This window comes from Telopea speciosissima, chromosome 1 (genome assembly GCF_018873765.1).
Source record: "Telopea speciosissima isolate NSW1024214 ecotype Mountain lineage chromosome 1, Tspe_v1, whole genome shotgun sequence".
Classification (NCBI taxonomy): Eukaryota; Viridiplantae; Streptophyta; class Magnoliopsida; order Proteales; family Proteaceae; genus Telopea; species Telopea speciosissima.
Genome location: NC_057916.1, coordinates 21,929,984 through 21,950,297, shown reverse-complemented (window position 1 = coordinate 21,950,297; position 20,314 = coordinate 21,929,984). Strand labels below are relative to the sequence as shown.

Below are 20,314 nucleotides of genomic sequence, written 5' to 3'. Positions count from 1 at the left end.
ACACCCCTCATCAGGGATGATTATTCACCGTAGGATTTGGGCGAGATCTCAACCGTTAGGTCAAGACGTTATACATGACGTCGTCTCTCTCGAATCTCTTCAATTAATTTATTTAAAAGAAAAAGAGAAATATATTATCGGAAAGTCAGAGATATTCTTACAATAAATTCCACGTCATTAATCTATACTAGTGGACCCTACTACTACGAATGATGCTGTGGTGTTGCCCACTGTTGTGATACAGCTGTCGTCTTTAAGCTCCGCTTGATCATAACTGCCGGCCAACCAGTGGGGGAAGTAGAAAAAACAGCCAATTGGGGGGGGGGGGGGGGAATAATAATAGATGGGATTTGAAAGTGTGCCCTGTCCCAAAAGATGCTTTCTCCTTCCACTTGATCGGGGGTTATTTATACTACTGCTATGAATGCGCGTGCCTATCCCGCAGTTCCGCACTCCGCAGCAGGGGATTTCTGCGTAGAAAATAAAAATGGAATCTTAATTCGAATGATGCCGTTCATAAGAAAAAGTCAAATATTTAGACTAAAGAGTAAAGATAATATAGATAAGGGTGCGTTACCATCACGCTTATTATGGTATTATGGGACCCATTACAGAGTGGATTGATTCTCGACCGTTCTTTGCCCTAGAAGCTCTCGCTTTGGCACCACTAATCTAATCCCTCAACAAATATAAATAATTAATTAAAATGGGAATAAAGATTTTTTATTTTAGAGAAAAAATTAAATAAATAAATAAAAATCATCACATCTCCTGGCCAAAAGAAGTGGAGCCAACATGGACAAGAATCCAAAACCTTTGAAGGGACCACTTCTTTGTTTAAAGGGGTGAGGCAAAGCTGTAGATTGGATCGGTTACAAGTTTCAATATCTGCCGTTGACTGTTGATCTCGATCCGAGGTTTTGAAACTTCTGGAAATCCATTGATGGTAGATGACTAGATTCGATGGGTGGCAGAGCCGTTGGCTCTGTTTTCCTTTCTGTGTCTTAAAGAAGCATTACCTGGGGGAAAGTATGGCCCTGAGGTTGCTTTAATGGTGGATCCATTCGATCTGGTCAGTTGCTGCTGCTGCTGTTGTGGATTTACTGTTATTTTCAGCTGTTAAGGGTGTGTGGAGGTACCTGTAGCTTTCGGTAACTAGATTCGTAGCTTCATTTAATGGCTGATCGATCGGTTGCCATGTTAGAAGCTTTTTCTATGGTTGTAAAACCTACTGCAGATTGGCTCATAGTTCATACTCTGTTTGATCAGTTAGGGTTACGTGTTGGATAGTTGTGCATCTGTGGTGTTACGGAAGCTTTTACTTTTTTGGTTGAATACGGAAGCTTTTACTGTGTTTACGCGTCTATCGGCCTATAAGCGTTTGATGTACTGCTGGGCGATTTTTACTTCGAAAAATGGAGATTTGAAGCTCTTCAACTGAAACATTGACATAGATGCTGCAGGATCCGGTCAGTTTTTGGCATTTCCGATTGATTGGTTCTTTGTCGTTGCTGATTTAAAGTGTTTTTTTTTAAAATTTATTTTAAATTTGTTTTATTTTAGTTAAGGGATTGTTTTCTAAACTAATTTCTTTCTTTATAGAGGGGAAAACAACTGTCTTTTGTTCTATTTTCTGCTACTAAACCATGTTAGTACCGTAATAAATTTCAGGGCTTAACTAGTCGGTTTGAAGATTGTCACAGTTATTTTTGCGGTTTGTTTAAATTTGCAAATTTTCTGCTAAAAAAGCTTGCCTTTTAAAGTTAGATTTCCATTTTCTTTTATTTTCAATTTTCTTTTGGGAGTTCCTCTTTCCCGCAAGACCGCATCGCATCCCCTTTGGAGCAAGGTTTAAGCTATGGCGAACCGAAACCTAAACAGAATGATGAGCTTTGGCATATCTGATGTGGCTCTGGAGCGCGTTATGGCCTACATCCATGATCCTCGTGACCGTGATGCTGTTTCTCTGGTTTGCCGTAAATGGTATGAGATCGATGCTTTGACACGGAAGCATATTACTATAGCTCTTTGTTACACAACAAGCCCAGAGCGTCTCACACGAAGGTTTCGGGGTCTCGAGTCACTGAAACTGAAGGGAAAACCTAGGGCTGCGATGTTTAATCTCATTCCTGAAGATTGGGGAGGATATGTTGGTCCATGGATCAAAGAAATCGCTGAGTCTTTTAATTGTTTAAAGTCACTTCATTTCCGGCGAATGATTGTTACGGACGCGGATCTGGAGCTTCTTGCTCGATCTCGCGGTCATACGCTCCAGGTGCTCAAACTTGATAAGTGTTCTGGATTTTCTACGGATGGCCTTCTGCATATTGCACGCCACTGCAGGTCCTTTTTCTCCCCAAGCTTGAGTCTTTTCTAATTCTTGGTTTAGATTATAATCCTCCTCCTACTTACCTCACTCATCTTCAAGGGCTTGCTCAGTATTTTTTTGTTCTTTTTTTAAAGTTTGTTTTAGGAATAGATGCTTCTGAATTCAAGAAACACTGGGAGCAACTGTTACGAGGTCTTCGTAACACTGGATGTGTCTATTTCATGGATTTGTTAGTTCTGTTGAGGAACTCCCCCCTCCCTTCTGTTTTAAATATAAGCCGTCCTGTGTAGAAATTAACTGTGACTGAAGGAGTAACAGGTTAAATAATCTTCAAGCAGAAGAAAGAAAATTTAATTAGTTAAACGCTTTGGATAATGCGTTATTTTATTTTACCCTCAGATATTTGAAGAGACCTGCTCTTGAGTTTCTTGAATTATTTGAGCTGAACTTTCTTTGAATTATTTTTATAAATATTTTACTTGAAAAGGGGTTCTTTTCTTCTCTTATTTTTTTTACGAAAGTATAATTATTTCTTCTTTGAATTATTTGAGAAAGAAATAAATTGGCACTGCTCTTATTCTTAACACAAAAAAGGAGGAAAAAAGAGGAGAAACTGCTCAGTACTTTCTAACCATGTAGCTAATGTCTAGAGTGTAACTTTAGATGGATGGTAGATACTCTACGAAGGCTGTCTCAGGCAATCATGGATGATGAAAAAACATTTCTGGCTAATAATACATTACCAATCTCTTGCCTTAAAGAGAGAAAATGCTGATCTGACTAAAGTTTAGTTTGCGTCTTTTTGCTGAAGTAGTTGAATCGTGAATTGGGACTTGTGTGGCTTGACCCCATTTAATTGGGATCAGGCTTATTTGAGCTGAGGTGTATTGTTTTACCTCCCCCTTCTCCCTTCTCTCTGTATGCTTTTACATTTTGCAATATTCTTTGTTTCGAATTTTATTTCTATATCAGGACTGATAACATTTATTTACTGCGTGAAACTTGGAAATAAAGACTTGGTTCTCTTTATGGACCTGAGCCTTGGATTGGAAGGGCTTTCTGGTGATCTTAATGGTATTAACTAAAAGATTTCATGATTTCCTGTTGAACAATTATTTGGAGATCTGGGTTTTCTTGTCTCTGGCTTTGATAAATTATGAACCATTGCTTTTGACAGTGTGTCGCTATACCAATGGAAGGTTCCATAACAATCCAATGCTTTGCATCTGACTAGTTGAGTATGGATTGCTTCTCTTAAAAGCTTTTTACAGGGTAGAGATTCAAGGAGTTTCATATTAATTTGGACAGAAATTCATAACAGTTTTTGGAGGTGAACTATGGTTGTTATTTAGTTCTATAATCTTTCCCCTTTTCTCCTGAATCGTTTAGTTGCTGGGGGGATGTATAGGGTTTAAAAAATCTTATCGGAATGGCCAATTCCACTCGGAATCGACTGAGGTCAATCCCGATTAACTCCAATTCTTCGCTCACTGTGTCTGACCAAGGTAAGGCCGAGTCCAGCTGATTCCGAATGAGACTGGCCAATTATAGCCGATTCCTGGCTGATCCCCGACAATTCGAATTGGAATCAATGGAGACCAATCCCATACCCGATTCCGAGTTTTTAAATCTTGGGGTGCATGCCTGTCTGCCCTTCTGAAGTTCTTGGTCATGCTTGACAAGCCATGATACCAGGATAACTTAACATGTTTACTGTGCATCTGTTAAGACTATATGAGACAAATACTGACACTAGATACTGTTTTGAAACTTGCATGCTTTATTTTTGTATCATATTAGTTTTCTCTTCACTCCAAGCAATACTTTTTTTTTGGCTGAGGAAATATCTGAAAATGTGTACATCCTATCATGCTTTTCCATAAGAAAGTTTGTATGTATTAGAATTTCTATAAAAATTTGCAGGACTGAAAGATATAATAATTAGGGAAAATTTCTTGTACCCCGCCTAGTACTTGCGCGAATGTCATGCCACCCCCATGATTTGAAAAAACTACAGCCGTTCCCTGGAACTAATGGTGTTAACCTAAACTTAAAAAAGAAAAAGAAACGAAAAGATCCTTTTAACCCTGTTATATCCCTTCATATAATCCATCTAATTGACGATTCTACCCTCTTCTTCTTCCTCCTCTTCCTCCTTTTCTTCTTAGAACACCACTAAACCACCGTCCACCCATCCTTTGCAAAACCTGGAGATGTTTATCCAATGGAGATTCTTCTTTCTCCTTGAATTCCGGTGGTGTGCTTTGAACGGATGGGAGGCCTTGAGACTCTTTAGATGGCGTCTGGTGCCGGTGTTGTTGACTCTTTTGCTGCCTCTGCTGATTTTCATCACTGTAGTTCCTCCCAATCTTATGTAACCCAAGTTGGAGAGCGGAGGTGAAATGGGACACTCGTTGTGCAGTGGTGATGAATCCAGAGTCGGCAAAAGACACTAAAGATGACACCAGAACATGTTGAAAACCCTAAAAACTTCCGGTAATCCTCATTTTTTTCTTCTTCATCCATGAGATTCTTTGCAACTATTCTTTGCAATGGTCTTCTCTCTCTCTCTCTTTTTCCTCTTTTTTGGGGTGGGGGGTATAAGAAGAAGAAAGATCCATTCTCTGCAACATGCTGAAACATGTTGCCCTTAAAACTTCCGGTAATCCTCTTTTTTTCTTCTTCATGTTAGGTTTTAGAGGAGAAAGAGAAGAGAGGAGAAAAGCTCCAAGGGAGGCAAAGTTCAAACACGATTTGGTGTAATCTGTTATGTCTCTCAACTTGAGACAAACAACCTTATATGGAGAAGAATATTTAATTACACTCAGGCCCTTAGCTTAATACAAATAGCACATAAAATACATAAGTAAGTGTCTAAGTACAAATATACCCCTGAAACTAAGTACTCTTAACACTCCCCCTCAAGCTGGGTGGTATATGTCATACATACCCAGCTTGTCTAACATAAAACTGAAGTGATGAGAACTAAGTCCTTTGGTGAATATGTCTGCCACTTGTTTAGTTGTCTTCACAAAAGGGGTACAAATAGTCTTAGACTCTATTTTCTCCTTGATGAAGTGCCTGTCAACCTCAACAAGCTTTGTCCGGTCATGTTGGACCGGATTATGTGCAATACTTATGGCTGCCTTGTTGTCACAAAGATAGACTCATAGGTTCTCGTGCCTCAAACCCCAATTCTTGGACAAGTTTCTTCAACCACAAGATTTCACACACACCATGAGCCATGGCCCTAAATTCTCGTTCAAAGATTGACCTAGCTACCACAAGTTGCTTCTTGCTTCTCCAGGTGACTAAGTTTCCCCCAACAAATGTACAGTATCCGGAGGTGGACCTTCTATCAGAAATAGACCCGGCCCAATTTGCATCTGTATATACTTCAATTCTCAAGTTACCATTCCTAGAAAAGAGAAGACCCTTTCCAGGACATGACTTCAAATACCTGAGGATCCTGTAAACTGCATCAAGATGTCCCACCTTGGGTCCATGCATAAACTGACTCACCACTCCCACAACATAGGTAATGTCAGGTCTGATGAGGGAAAGGTAGATTAACTTGCCTACTAATCTCTGGTATTTTTCAGCATCCACAAGCGGTTCACCACAATCTTCCCCTAGTCTGTGATTCTGCTCAATGGGGGAGGAGACTGGTTTACATCCCAAGTAGCCTGTCTCTGTAAGGAGATCAAGAACAAACTTCCTTTGACAAACATTGATCCCTTGCTTGGATCTAGAAACCTCAATCCCCAGGAAATACTTCAATGGACCGACGTCCTTGATCTCAAACTGTCGAGACAAGTAAAGTTTAAGCTTTGAGATTTCGGCTTCACTATTTCCCATGACCACAATGTCATCAACATAAACAATGAGAGCCGTAATAGTGCTGTCCTTCCTTTGTATAAACAATGTGTGATCAGCTTGACTTTGAGTATATCCGTTTTGCAGGAGAGCTTGTCTAAATCTCTCAAACCAAGCCTTAGGAGACTGTTTGAGTCCATAAAGAGCCTTCCTAAGACGACACACTTTCCCACTGTTACCAGTATGCTTGAATCTAGGAGGAGGATGCATATACACTTCTTCTTCTAGGTCACCATGTAAGAATGCATTATTCACATCCAGTTGGTACAAAGGCCAATCAAGATTTGTTGCCATTGAGAGAAGTACCCGGATGGAGTTGTGCTTGGCCACTGGAGCAAAGTTTTCCTGAAAGTCAATGCCATACACCTGTGTATAACCCTTAGCGACAAGTCTTGCCTTATATCTCTCCACGGTACCATCAGACTTGAACTTGACTGTGAATACCCATCTGCACCCAACAGGGACTCTTCCTTTAGGGAGCTCAACAAGGTCTCAAGTATGATTCTTCTAAAGTGCCAACATCTCTGTGTTCATTGCTTCTCTCCATTTTAGATCTGCCATAGCCTCTACTACATTCTTGGGAATAGATATGGAGGAGATAGCCACAGAGAAGGCTATACCTGTAAGGGAAATAGAATCATAGGAAACAAACTTGGCAATGGGATTAGTACATGCCCGAGTTCCCTTACGGTGGGCAATAGGAAGGTCCAAGTTTGAGGATATAGGAGTAGAAGAAGGTATACCTGTCTCGATGGATGGAGACTCAGGATGAGGTGATGAAGAAGGATTTTGGCAGGTCTTCTTTATAGGCAGCCATGAAGCAGGATTTCTCCTTTCCTTCATATACACCAGTAGCTCCCCTTGTTCTCTGTTCCCCTGTACACAAGGATGCTCCCCCTCAACTACATTCTCTCTACAAGGCTCCCCCTCAACAGAACTTCTTTTTCCCTTGTCAATCTGAAAAGGTGAAATAGGAACAGGATAGGAGATAGGAAGTGAGACAGACTCGGGAACCTCTGCACCTGCAATACCACCACCAAGCGATCAATACTCCCCCTGAAGAGGTGACTGAAAAAAAGGTATGGTTTCAAAGAAACGGACATCTCTGGAGAGAAGCCACCGACGAGTGGGAGGATGATAGCATTTATATCCTTTGGAGGTGGAGGAATACCCGAGAAAGATGCACTTCAGAGCCTTAGGATCTAATTTAGTGCGGGCAGATTTGCTAACATGTACATAACAAATACAACCAAACACCTTTGGAGGGAGAGAGAATGAAGAAGACCGTGAGGGTAGGACATCAAGAGGAACTTGAAATTGTAAGACACTAGACGGCATGCGATTAATAAGAAAGACAACAGTGAGTAGGGCATCAGACCAAAAAGTTTTGGGAACATGCATGGTAAACCAAAGGAACCTAGCCACTTCAAGAAGGTGGCGATTTTTTCTTTCAGCCTCCCCACTTTGTTGTGGGGTATCAACACAGGCCACCTGATGAATAATGCCATGGTCAGAAAAAAAGGTTTCCAAACCACTATACATATACTCCCCACCTTTGTTAGAACGAATAATTTGGATCCGGGTTTGAAATTGGGTATACACTAACTCATAGAAATTTGTAAATGCAACATGGACATCACTTTTATGTTTCAACAAGTACACCCAAGTAACCCGAGAATAATCATCAATAAAAGAGACAAAGTAGCGGAAGCCACGCAAAGAGGTAACAGGGGAAGGCCCCCAAACAGCAGTATGTATAAGATGAAAAGGTGAAGTAGATCTATTACCATTGGATGTATAAACTGTTTTACAACTTTTGGCAAATAGACAAGGTTCACAATGAAAAACATGAGAGACTGGAAAGGAAGTAAACAATTGAGGTAACTGTTTCCTCATAACAGAAAAAGAAAGGTGTCCCAACCGACGATGCCAAAGCAAAATATCCTCTTGAGTACGTCCACCTTCTAACCCACAAACATAGGATTGAGGTTGTACAACAGAGGAAGCACCAGTTTCCAAAACATATAAGCCATTAGCTTCATAACCACTGCCAATCACCTTCCTTGTCACCAAATCCTGAAAAAGACAATGGGTAGGAAAGAAGGTGACAAAGCAATTCAAAGATTTAGTTAATTGGCTAACGGTAAGAAGGTTAGTAGCAAAGTTGGGAACATGAAAAACAGACTTCAGGGGTAAGCAAGGTGTAACCTGGATATCTCCCTTACCAGAGATGGAAGAGAATGTACCATCGGCAATTTTTACCTTATCTTTCCCAGAACAAACAGAGTAGGAATTATACAAATTGGGACCTACCAAATATGATCCGTGGCGCCGAGTCAATAACCCAAGGTGTGATGCCGGAGGAGGAAGAGGCCTCGTAGTGCAAGAGAAGTAGGAGCTGCAGTGAACTGTCCGTGGGCTACAACCCGGCGTAAGGCAAGAATGTCACCGGGAAAGAGAGGATGAATCGCTTCAATGACCCCAACATGAGCCTTAGGCCCCTTCTTCCGCTGTCCCTTCAGTCCCCCAGTGGAACCAGGTGGGGGCTTCCCATGGAGATCCCAACAGAAGTCCTTCGTATGTCCAGTTTTACCACAATGGTCACATAAGAATCGGCTCTTCGAAGACCCCTTAGCAGCCCCCTTATCAGCTCCCTTAGTGGAGTCCTGAGGGATGGAAGAAACAAGAGCAGGGCGCTCAATAGTGGTGTTGATACTAGTCTCCATGGCACCCCTACGGGTTTCCTCACTCTGTAGATATCCACACACCTCCTCCAGTGAGGGAAGACTAGGTCGGCCAAGGATTTGTACCCTTAGAGGCTCAAATTCAGGATTCAGGCCACCAAGAAGAAATAGTACCCTCTCCTTCTCAAACAACCTGTGTACCTTTACTTCATCATCAGGACACAACTGAAGGTCTCTATAGTGATCATACTCCTCCCACAGGCCCACAATAAGACAATAGTAGTCAGAGATGCTTCTATCACCCTGGCGTAGGCTAACAATCTGTTGGAGAAGTTGGTACACCTTTGTAGAGTCTCCAACACGATCAAAGATACGGGCTACACTGTTCCAAATATCTTTGGCAGTCTCTTTACCCATAAACCTCCGTCCAATCTCGGGCTTCATTGAGAAAAGAAGCCAGGCCATCACCAGTGAGTTCTCAGTGTCCCATTTGGAATACCCTTGCTCGGTAGGAAGAGGTGCCTTGATGCTGCCATTTATGTACCCCATCTTTCCCTTACACCTAAGGATCAGTTTCATGGATCGAGACCAATCTAGGTAATTGGTATTGTCCAACTTGACAATGGGAAGCTGCATATTAGTGTTCTCATATGAAGGGACAGAGGATGATGCAGCAAGTGGGTCTACAGACAAAGGCAAGGCTGTTTCCTCATTTTTGTCACCCATATTTAACTCAAATCAAATGCTTAATAAGTCCAAACAACAGTATTTCAACCACGCCCACTGCTCCTTGAACACAGCAGTAAAAACAGGCAAAAACAGAGACCAGAAAAACTGAAAAAAGGCTTGTAAAACCCAAACGAAGCAGCAAACAGCAGCGGAGCAACAAGGGTAAGTCTTCCTTACCCAAAAACGATGCTGTATGGCCCAAAGGAAGCAGCAAACAAAGCTCACACTAAGAGCTGGACCACTCCAAGAGATCAGTCTGGCGGAACTGGGAGAAAAACTATCTGGCCGAAACTCAGATTCTCTCCTCTGATGCTACCAGCAGACTTGAGAGGATCAAATGATAGGGAAGAAGACTTCCAAACGATGCTAGGGCATTTGGTTGCTCCCTATTTGGTTGTCAAACAAGGAAGGAGAAGCTTGGTGAAGATACCCCAAGGTTTCCTTCGCAAACCAGCAAGAACAAGGGGATTGCAGCTCACTCCAGCCTTCCACACAACCTTCAAACTCCAAGAAGAAAGTGCTCTGATACCATGTTAGGTTTTAGAGGAGAAAGAGAAGAGAGGAGAAAAGCTCCGAGGGAGCCAAAGTTCAAACACGATTTGGTGTAATCTGTTATGTCTCTCAACTTGAGACAAACAACCTTATATTGAGAAGAATATCTAATTACACTCAGGCCCTTAGCCTAATACAAATAGCACATAAAATACATAAGTAAGTGTCTAAGTACAAATATACCCCTGAAACTAAGTACTCTTTGCACTTCATCCATGAGATTCTCTGCAACTATTCTTTGCAATGGTCTTCTCTCTCTCTTCTTCCTCTTTTTTGGGGTGGGGGGTATAAGAAGAAGAAAAATCCATTCTCTGCAACATGCTGAAACATTGATCTTCACAGGGTCCCTGAGGGAGACAGCACCTACAAGAGCTTGATTAACGGAAGCTCCCTTCTGAAGCATATGGGCATTAAAATCGAAGCCTGTATCCATCTCGGGGCTTTCACCTATTTTCAGCCTCTCGTCTTCCTTGGCGACATGAGCCGCAAAGATGGAGGAGGAAGAAGATGTAAAGGGTCGTTGTGCTATGGGAAATTAGAGAGGCATGGGATTCCTCCTCCAGGGGTTAATCATCGAGCAAGTTGGTAATATGGATATGCTTGCATGGTTAGATATCGAGCAGCTTTGAACCAATGAACCCAAGTTTGCAGAACTCATCCTTCTCTCTCTCTCTGTCGATCAATTACTCTAGCCAGAATAAGAAGAAGAAGAAGCAGAGTGAGAGAGAAGGGGGTTTGGGTTAGATATTTAAATCCTGCTGCCAGAGATTCATTTGTGTATCAATCTTAACTCCTCTGCTAAAAATGGAAACTTGGAAGAACCTCTCTGTCAGTCTACACTAGGAAGTACAATGAATGCAATCCGTGTATGTCAAACCCAGTTCATTTTCTAAGGAATTTTCAAGAAGAAGAAAAAAATAAGAAGGGGGAAAACATTGAATGTCCTATATTAAGTTTCTGATTATACCGATAAGATGGAGGAAAAATAAGAAAACAGGAATTGGATTTCAGCTGAAACTAGGAGAACAGAGGTCGCCGGTATGTCTTCGTTTGAGAAGAAAGGGTTTGCAAATTGTATCCCCTGCGATTTGGGGATTTTACATAAAGAGTAAAATGGTAAGTTTGCCCTTCTTCATGGGTAGTTTGGCCATTTAGTAAAATTTAACCTGACGATGTCATCACTTAACAGGAATCAACTAATGGAGTGGACCAACCTGATATTACTGCATACAAGTGGGGGTGGTACATGTAGTTTTTTCAAATCATAGGGGTGGCATGACATTCGCGCAAGTACTAGGGGGGTACATGGAATTCTCCCTAATAATTATAAATTATAGTAAGCTTATTCTGGCTTGCTGATGCCCATATGTTTCCGTGTCTTTATCATCCATCTCAGTTGGCATGACTACTTTTCTTATAATTTGGTTTTGTGTGTTTTTTTTTTTTGGGAGTGGGGGGGGGGTTTCTATCATCTATGAAGCAGGCTTTGTTATCATTTTCTTTACAGTAGGCCACATATGAAGTGTGGCTTTTGCTATTTTTATAGAATTGCATGCTCTATGAAAGAAAGGCCTGGCTACATCTCTTTTGAACCACCGGAGGCATGTGATTACACTGTAATAGAAAATTTTGCTTGTTATTAATTCTAGTTTCCCTGTTAAAGACCATCTATGTAGTGAAAGACTCATGGTGTCTTTGCTATTTCTTTGTAAAGCTCCATTTACAAGCCTTGCCAGGGAGGATTTAGTCATTTCTTCTCAGTGGGTATGTGTAGTTTCTGGTTTCAGATGATGTTTTGATATCTCTGGTCATTAAAGTATTTCACTCAGTGGAAGGAAGGGCTAAGAATCTATTCTTGTTATTCTATGCCTTATTTCCTTGATAATGCAGTGAGAAGTGAGAACCTGATTTTTAGTGGTTAAACCTACAATTCTTGACTAGGAATAATGGTAACCATGACTCAATTTCCCTTCCATTTATGGTTATGGAATTTGAAAAAAAAAATCGTGATATTTTAGTAGAACCCAAAGAAGAGAGATGAAAAAAAATAGGTCAAAGGAAGTTGGAACTCAATGAAATTTGAAAAGAAGCCCTAGAACAGGACCTCCTTAGCTTTGGCAGATAATATCGATTTCTTTCTTAGTTTTCTGATTGGTATTGGGTGGAATTTTTGGAGAAGAACGGGGTTTAGGCTATTGCAGGGTCTGGGAGGAGAAGATGTATGCAGCCTTACCCCCTGCTTCGCAGGAGAGGCCTTTGCAAGTTTTGAAGCTGCAACCAATAGGTTGCAATAGCATAACTTAACTGTTGCGCCAAGGCTCGCCCACTGTTCCCCTCCTCTCACCTCCACTGAGCCAAGAACTTTTAAAAGCCTGCTGTATGTGTGACTGGATCTGGCTCTTCAACTTTCCTTTTTTTCCCTTGTCTACCCTTCAGAACCATTTGGTTTTCAATGTTGGTATAACGTCTGTTTTGAGGTCCATCTAAGTACCTTTTCCTCTAGATGTCATTTCTTATGTAGTGGGTGTGGGGCATGGATTTATGTATTGGGTTATATCACATATATTGCCCAAGTCAACTTCGGATTGATGGAGCCCAATCCAAGGTCTGGTGGTGATCCCTCCTAGAATGGTTGACCAGGCCGGTAAACCTCCTGTTGTGCCCACACTCAACCAATCCTTTACCAGTTCGCCTCCGACAGCTCAAGATTGGATTTAGGATAGGCAGTGGCCGATCCAATGCATGAGTTCAAGAGTAGTGGTGGGTTCCTGGAAGCCTAAGGTTACTAGGTTTAGAAATCTTATGAAACCAGAATTGCAGTGATGGTTTAGAAACCAGATTAGGGAGAATTTCAATAAATTCAAATCAGCAATTTTTTTAGGCTTCAAAGTTCAAACTCTGGTTGAAGGTATATTTAGTAGGGACAAATAGAATACTAAAATCTCAGGTTAATCCAATGGTCTGATTCTGGGATTTGGGAGGTTCTTATTTCCTACTGAAGATAGGATTCTCAAGAACACAGTAACAAAACCAAAACTCAATCTCATAAAATAGGCAATCAAGATCAAATGTATTAGAACGACCAGTTATGCAGGAATATCAGTAATAGAAGTCCAAAATGAACCATAAAACAGATTTCAGAAATCATGTCAGAAATTCAGAATTCAGCAATTAGACTGACATTAAGATTCTGAGAAATCAATAGAAACATCGGATTTTGAAATCATGAATGTGTGCAGCATAGATTCCTCCAGCCAATAGTACTACTACTACTATAACTCAGCCTAAAATAAAGGAAAGTAGCTTAAAACAGGGTAGGACTCATAGAGTCCTAATCCAGCCCAATTAAAACAGTTTAATAGCAATTTTAAAAAAAAGAATATGACTCTAACTAGACGAACTAATAAAGTAAATCCCGTGTTCCTACCTCCAACTCATAATTGAGGCCCATTAAAGTGGCCTATAAGCCTATTACAAAGAGAAATCCATTGGACCAAAGGCTCAGCATTTATTAACCCAATCTAGGACTTATTTCACTAAAATACGCCCACTTCTGTGTTTTGTCTTCATTAAGTAGTTCCTGTTTCCTAATGTCATTGGTGATAATAAATTAGATTAGACGGGGTGGTGGAATGCTGAAACATGATGTCATGATTTGTGTTGTGGTTCTTCTTGTCCTTGTCTTATTTCATCCGCACCATGGGGTTGTTAAAGTGTTGTCTTTCAAACATGTCAAAAATACTTAAAAAAGATATTCTAAGAGCCTGAGTTTTAGAGAGAGTAAAATTGGAATGAAGGTTGGGTTATACTTGAGCGATGCATTGGCAAAAAAACAAAAAAAACCTTTGAATTTCTCCACTGGTAAAAAAAATAATAATAAAGAAATAAAGAAAAGCAGAATTTTATCAATAAATTCCATTTCTACTTCTGTTGTTGCATGCAGATTTCTCGGCTTTATTTTATTTCTAATTTAAAAAAAAAATTTGGGTGCTTATTTTATTTCTAAAAAATTTGTGTTCATTTTTTACTTTACTTTTGTTTTCCTTTCTTTGTTCTACACCAGATGAAGCTTGGGTTCTCATTCCCCCCATTTATGGTTGCAGAGCATCCTCTTCTTTGTCCCTTCTTGGATTGCTCTTGTCATCTTCTCCTTAGTTCCTCTATGCAGTTTTAATCTGGCAATCATCATAACTCTGGTCCAGCTTCACAGATATCACCAGAGGCTAGGATTGCACCATATGATGTTGAAGCGGAGAATAAAAAGGTTAAATAAATAAAGAGCGTACCCAGTGCATAAGGATCCCGTCATTGCGGGGTCTGAGGAGGGTCATAATGTACGCAGCCTTACCCCTGCTTTCACAGAGAGACTGTTTCCAGACTTGAACCTGTGACCACTTGGTCACAATGGAGCAATGTTTACCGTTGCACCAAGGCCCGCCCTATAAAAAAGTTAAAGAAGTAAACAAATAAAATTTTGGAGTCATACTCTGTTACTCCTAATACTCATTTCCTTTCTGCAGATCCTTTCAGGAATGTTGGGTTTGCCATACGTGTAGAATCCTTCTATGTGTCTCTTCCCAACCACTCTTAAGTCTAGGTGTGTGCTACTCGTCTCCTGAAGCCTAGACAGATCATGATGCTATTCTTGTTCTAGTCTTTTCACCTTATCCTTGGCTGAGAATTGGTCAACTTCTTTTTGAATATCCTACTTAATTTCAAACAAAAATTCTCTTTATATTTACCAAAAAATAAAAAAATAAAAAAATTCTCTTTATATGTACATTTTCCACCTTAATTTTTAACTTTTGCCCTTTTAATATGTGATAGTTTCATCTGGCGTGTACAATATAGAGCGCCTTCTTCTCATCATTAATTAAAGAATTTTAAAGAAGAAAGATGTAGTTTAGTGAGGGAGTTTTAGAACAAAAGCACTATTTTTTTTATTTTTTGGTTGTGGGTAAAGCACTATTTTGTTTTAAGAGGAGTTTTCCTTTTTTTTTTATCAGTAGAAAAGCATTTTATAGTGGATCTTCTTCTCTTCTTTTTCGTTATCCATGTAGTTAAACTTTTTTTTTTAAATGTTGGAAAAGATTATGGTTTAAGAGAAACAGTGTATCCTCCTCACAGTTTAATGACCCAACCTGAGTTTTCTCTTCTTTCCTGTTCTTCTTATCCCTAATTATCCTACTTTGTTTTTATGATTTTCTGCCACTGTTCAACCAATATTTCTGGTCAGTTTGTGCTCAATTTCTTGCAATTAAGTTATACAATTGTTTGTCTTGTCACTTAACAAATTACTGTATGCATTAAGAAGTCGGTTGGGTGGTAGGTTCGGTTTTCTGCAGTTATTCAGTTTATTGTTTACCACTTCATGATTCATTTCATTCCCAATTATATTAGCATTCTATCGACCATCTTTATAGCTTCTTATACAGTTGTCATATTTCACATCTTGCCTTCATTTGAATTCCATTACGATTTTGGGACCAGATTCAGAACCTCATGTTTCAGATCTAGAACGTAGCCTAGGTCCTTCCTGACTTGCTCTTATTATTTGGGAGCCCATTACCTGCTGTTTTGTGAACTGACCTTCGTCAAGTATATTATGGGGTGTTCCCTTATAAGTGGTATTTCTCTTGAAACAAACTTGACCATCAAATTTAATGATGTTTCTTTGTTCCACTATTTTGTATCATTACCTGCACTAATTTCCCTTCATTGCAAGTTGCAAGTGGAAGCGTGGTATGCACATACAATGTGTACTTAAGTCATGCGTTTATATTTTCGATGAAGTGTATGTCGTCATGATATTAAATTTCACCTTTGAGCTGAGTTCCAAATTTTCTTGAAATCTTGATTTTATTTTTCAAAAATTTGTCAAATTTCAAGGGTTTCAGACAGTCTGATGGAGAAAAAAAATGAAAAGTGCTCTCTTCCAATTTGACCACTCAGTAGCATATAATAAAGATCCATGTACCTGTACTTTGTGCAGAAATAGGAAAGTAGGTCGGTCTATCTTGCAGATAACTGCTTTGCTCAGATTAATTTGACCAGTCAAAGGAAAGAATTAGAAGCTATTACAAATGAATAAAGAATAAATCTTGGAAGCAGACATAGTAAGAAGGCAATGACCAAAAGATTTGTAGTGCATGGTAAACATAAACTCCATTTTGTCCCCACTTCACTTCACAACCTGGTACCGTAGTTCCTTCGCACCCTAAGATCAAATACAGTTGATTCACTCAGTAATCACACTCTATTTCGTGCCCCACCTTCATCTTTTTGTGGGTTCTAAGGAAACCAAGATATAAAGGATATAAAGGAACAAGAACCTTCAATGTTTTGGTTTATTAAGCCCAATAAACCAGAGCTTGGCCCTGATTTTTTCTGGGCTTGGTCTGGGATTTTCAGCCTGGGAGAATCCCAGCTTGTGGTCGGTTGTGGCCTGGGTTCAGCCCAGTCCAGTCCGGACCCAATTTACATAAGGTGCTTGTGCATTGCAATGGTGAAGCTTGTGGGCTGCCAATCCCAAGCCTGGGTTTGAATCTCACCTTCATAGCTGGGGTAAGCCTGGACAGATTCGGGTGTCGTTGAGATTCTTAGCCTGGGTTAGGGTTTGGGATAAGTGGCCTTGGGCTGGGCTTGGCTGGGTGTTTGTACTTTTGCTTTTTCCTGTGGGGGGGGGGGGGGGGGGGGGGGGGGGGATCTCACATTTTATAAAAGTGGGAGGGGGTTGGCTTGGGAAATCTTTTGGTGAGTCTTTCTGAAGAATGTTGGATTTTCTTTTATATGCACCATTACAAGTCTTGGTCATGGTTTTCTAGCTGTGGTTAGTCCTATGATATTTTTCTTTTGCTTATTTGTAATATATTCTATTTTTTTGACCAATTTATTAGGGATACTCCTTTTTTAAAAAAGAAAATAGGGATCTGGCATTTGGTAATCTTTTAATGAATCTTTCTGAAGAATGTTCTATTTTCCCCCCCAGTTCTATGCATCAGTTACTTTTTATTGAATATCCTGTATTTTGTATGCTGTAATAATTAGATAGTTGTGTAACTGCAATTGTGCATGATCTGATCAGACACGTTTTATGGTAGAATCTTGAGGCGGAACTGCTGTGCATGTTATATATTGGTTTACTGCACAAGAAGCTATTTTACTGTTCAAATCATTGATTATGATTGTCCATTTTATGCTTTCACTTTACAGTATGACTTGATGTTTTTGACATGTTTGAACTGGAAGGCACTACCACTAACTATAATGAGCTTCTGTGTGTGTGTGTGTGACTTACATGTTTGGATTCTATCAGTAGGTGTAAGCTTGAATATTGCTTGTTGATTTCTTCATTGACCTGTGTCATTTTTGTGAATGAACTATTCATTCATTTATGTAATTTTTTCAGATGTCTAAGAACATTGTTTTTGGAAGAGAGCTTTTTAGAGGAGAAAGATGGTCAATGGCTCCATGAGCTTGCTCTAAGCAACACAGTTCTCGAGACTTTAAACTTCTATATTACGGATCTCAATAAAGTCAGTATCCAAGACCTTGATTTAATAGCTAGAAACTGCCGCTCCTTGGTCTCTATAAAAGTCAGTGATTGTGAGATCTTGGAGCTAGTCAGTTTTTTCCATGCTGCGGCTGCATTAGAGGAGTTTGGTGGGGGTTCTTTCAATGATAACCCGTCGAAGTACTCTGTCATCTCATTCCCTCCTAGATTATGTCGCTTGGGTCTAAGCTACTTAGGGAGGAATGAGATGTCCATAATATTCCCATTTGCATCTCAACTCAAGAAGCTGGATCTCCTATATGTCATGCTTGATACAGAGGACCATTGTCAGTTGATTCAGCAATGCCCCAATTTAGAAATTCTCGAGGTATGACCTGGAAACTGTTTTTGTCCTTTCAGCATTTCTATTATTATCTTTTCTTGTATAGTTAATTGGGGAACTTTTGTCTATTCCTTGTGGGTAGGCAAGAAATGTCATTGGAGATAGAGGTTTAGAAGTTATTGCTCAGAGCTGCAAGAGATTAAAAAGGCTTAGAATTGAGCGCGGTGCAGATGAACCAGGAATGGAGGATGAACAAGGTATAGTTTCACAGAGAGGATTATCTGCTTTAGCACAGGGCTGCATTGAACTTGAATACCTGGCTGTTTATGTGTCCGATATAACCAATGCTTCCTTGGAATCCATTGGTACATTCTGCAAAAACCTCTCAGACTTCCGTTTAGTGTTGCTCGACCACGAAGAAAGGATCACAGATTTGCCACTCGACAATGGAGTCCAAGCTCTGTTGAGAGGTTGTGAGAAGCTTAGGAGGTTTGCCCTCTATCTACGAGCTGGAGGTTTGACCGATGTTGGTCTTGGTTATATAGGGCGGTACAGCCATAATGTGAGGTGGATGCTTCTGGGTTACGTGGGAGAATCTGATGGAGGTCTTTTGGAGTTCTCAAGAGGCTGTCCTAATCTGCAGAAGCTGGAAATAAGGGGTTGTTGCTTCAGTGAACGTGCATTGGCTCTTGCTGTAATGCAGCTGACCTCACTGAGATACTTGTGGGTGCAAGGTTATCGTGCATCTGCAACAGGTAGTGACCTCTTGGCCATGGTTCGCCCCTTCTGGAACATCGAATTAATTCCTCCTAGAGCAGTGGTTGTTACTGATGAACTTGGGAACGAAGTAGTCACTGAGCATCCACCCCACATTCTTGCTTACTACTCCCTTGTCGGGCAGAGAAATGACTATCCAGAAACTGTCATCCCACTGGAGCCATCTGCCATGATCAATTCATGAAACTGTGAATATCTTCTCCAGATTTTGCTCTTGCACCATTCACATGCACTTTAAGGTGCCCTGTCCATAGATCTTCTGTGTATTGTTTCCTATCCTTCAATAGCCCTCAATAGCCCTCTCTCCTGTAATAAGTTTGTGCTATACAGTACTCTGAAACAGCTTGCAGTCATGTGAAATACTGGCCACAATTCGTGCCCCCACCCCTGCCACTTCTCCTGGTCCTTCCTCTTTGCTGCTGTTGGTTGATTTGAGATATTTCTGTTTTTCAGTTGCAAGGAAAAATTCTGGAACTTACAAATTGATCTGAGAAGATTACAGTGGTTGCGTTTAACTTGCTTTTGTAGCTTTTGCATTTGCCTCGGGCTAGTGAAAGAAACATCAGCTGGTAGATGAGAGTGAGTGACTTTACATTTCTTGTTTTGTAGCCATGATCTTGAAACAGAAGCATCCATATGGAGTGAGCCATTTTTTGGATTATTGCGGGTAAAGAGTGGGGCAGGATTAAGTCAATGGTTACGGTGCATCTATGTGGAGTGTCTGCATCATGTTGACCCATATCTTACATTTTCATTCTTCGTCTTTAGCTGATCCTCCCCGTCCCCCTCTCTCGGTGGGATCGAATGAGGAAAGAACATGACATTTTTTTTAATCTTTCTAGAAGAGTATTCCAATCTGTTAATGGCAAATGAAGAATACTGAAAATCTTTGTTGAGTGAATGGAGTTGATTGTTGAAATATTCTCTTGTTCGATTCTCTTTCCATTTTGTTTTGGTTAGGTTGACCTGCTATGGGGAAAATTCACCTTTGTGTGAAAACCACAAATGGCGATTGACTGAACCACGACATTAGGTATTTTCCTGTTGCCCTTGATTTGTATTACAATCCTTTATGAGGGTCTTTGGCATGTTCAGACTTAGTGGCAACGATGCAACTTCAGTATAGCATGTTGGAGGTTTCCATTCTAAAAGCTTTTTGTGGTATCAGTTTCTTTGAAATAAAAAAGAAGGGGGTTGATGGAGAAGCTGTTGATGCTGTATTCAATCCACCTTCGTCTCCATTGAGATCTTAAGTTGGGTCCTAATAAGTGAACTGATCTTGCTTCCTGAAACCATGCTCATAGCGACTGCTATTGAAATTTCTTTGTGATTTTTTTGTTTTAGTTAAGGATTTCTTTGTGATTCAGATCTCATCTTTCTTATCAAAAAATGGGCTTCTCTCAATTACACGAAGCCAACAAACTATGATTTCCTGTGATAAAAAAATTAGGAAAAGCTGCTGCTGCCGCCTCAGCCTAGAATTTTCTTCACCATTGAAAGACCATGACATTAACCGTCATCAATCAGGAGAT

The 20,314-nt window shown here is 40.3% G+C and overlaps 1 protein-coding gene across 1 annotated transcript; it reads left to right on the top strand.

Annotated features, from left to right (window-relative positions):
• The first annotated feature begins 1,762 nt into the window (after positions 1-1,762).
• Positions 1,763-19,260, top strand: LOC122666660 (coronatine-insensitive protein 1-like). The gene is made up of 3 exons (XM_043862702.1): positions 1,763-2,343; positions 17,579-18,050; positions 18,148-19,260. Exons 1-3 carry the CDS (start codon positions 1,859-1,861, stop codon positions 18,964-18,966), a joined length of 1,776 nt encoding a protein of 591 aa, XP_043718637.1. The 5' UTR covers positions 1,763-1,858; the 3' UTR covers positions 18,967-19,260.
• Positions 19,261-20,314: the final 1,054 nt, after the last annotated feature.

What these genes read in the sequence shown, in the direction of transcription:
- LOC122666660 (XM_043862702.1), top strand. Translation starts at nt 1,859, where the DNA reads ATGGCGAACCGAAACCTAAACAGAATGATGAGCTTTGGCATATCTGAT. An exon ending in CATATTGCACGCCACTGCAG is followed by an intron (nt 2,344 to 17,578) that starts GTCCTTTTTCTC and finishes TAATTTTTTCAG; the next exon opens with ATGTCTAAGAACATTGTTTT. An exon ending in CCAATTTAGAAATTCTCGAG is followed by an intron (nt 18,051 to 18,147) that starts GTATGACCTGGA and finishes CCTTGTGGGTAG; the next exon opens with GCAAGAAATGTCATTGGAGA.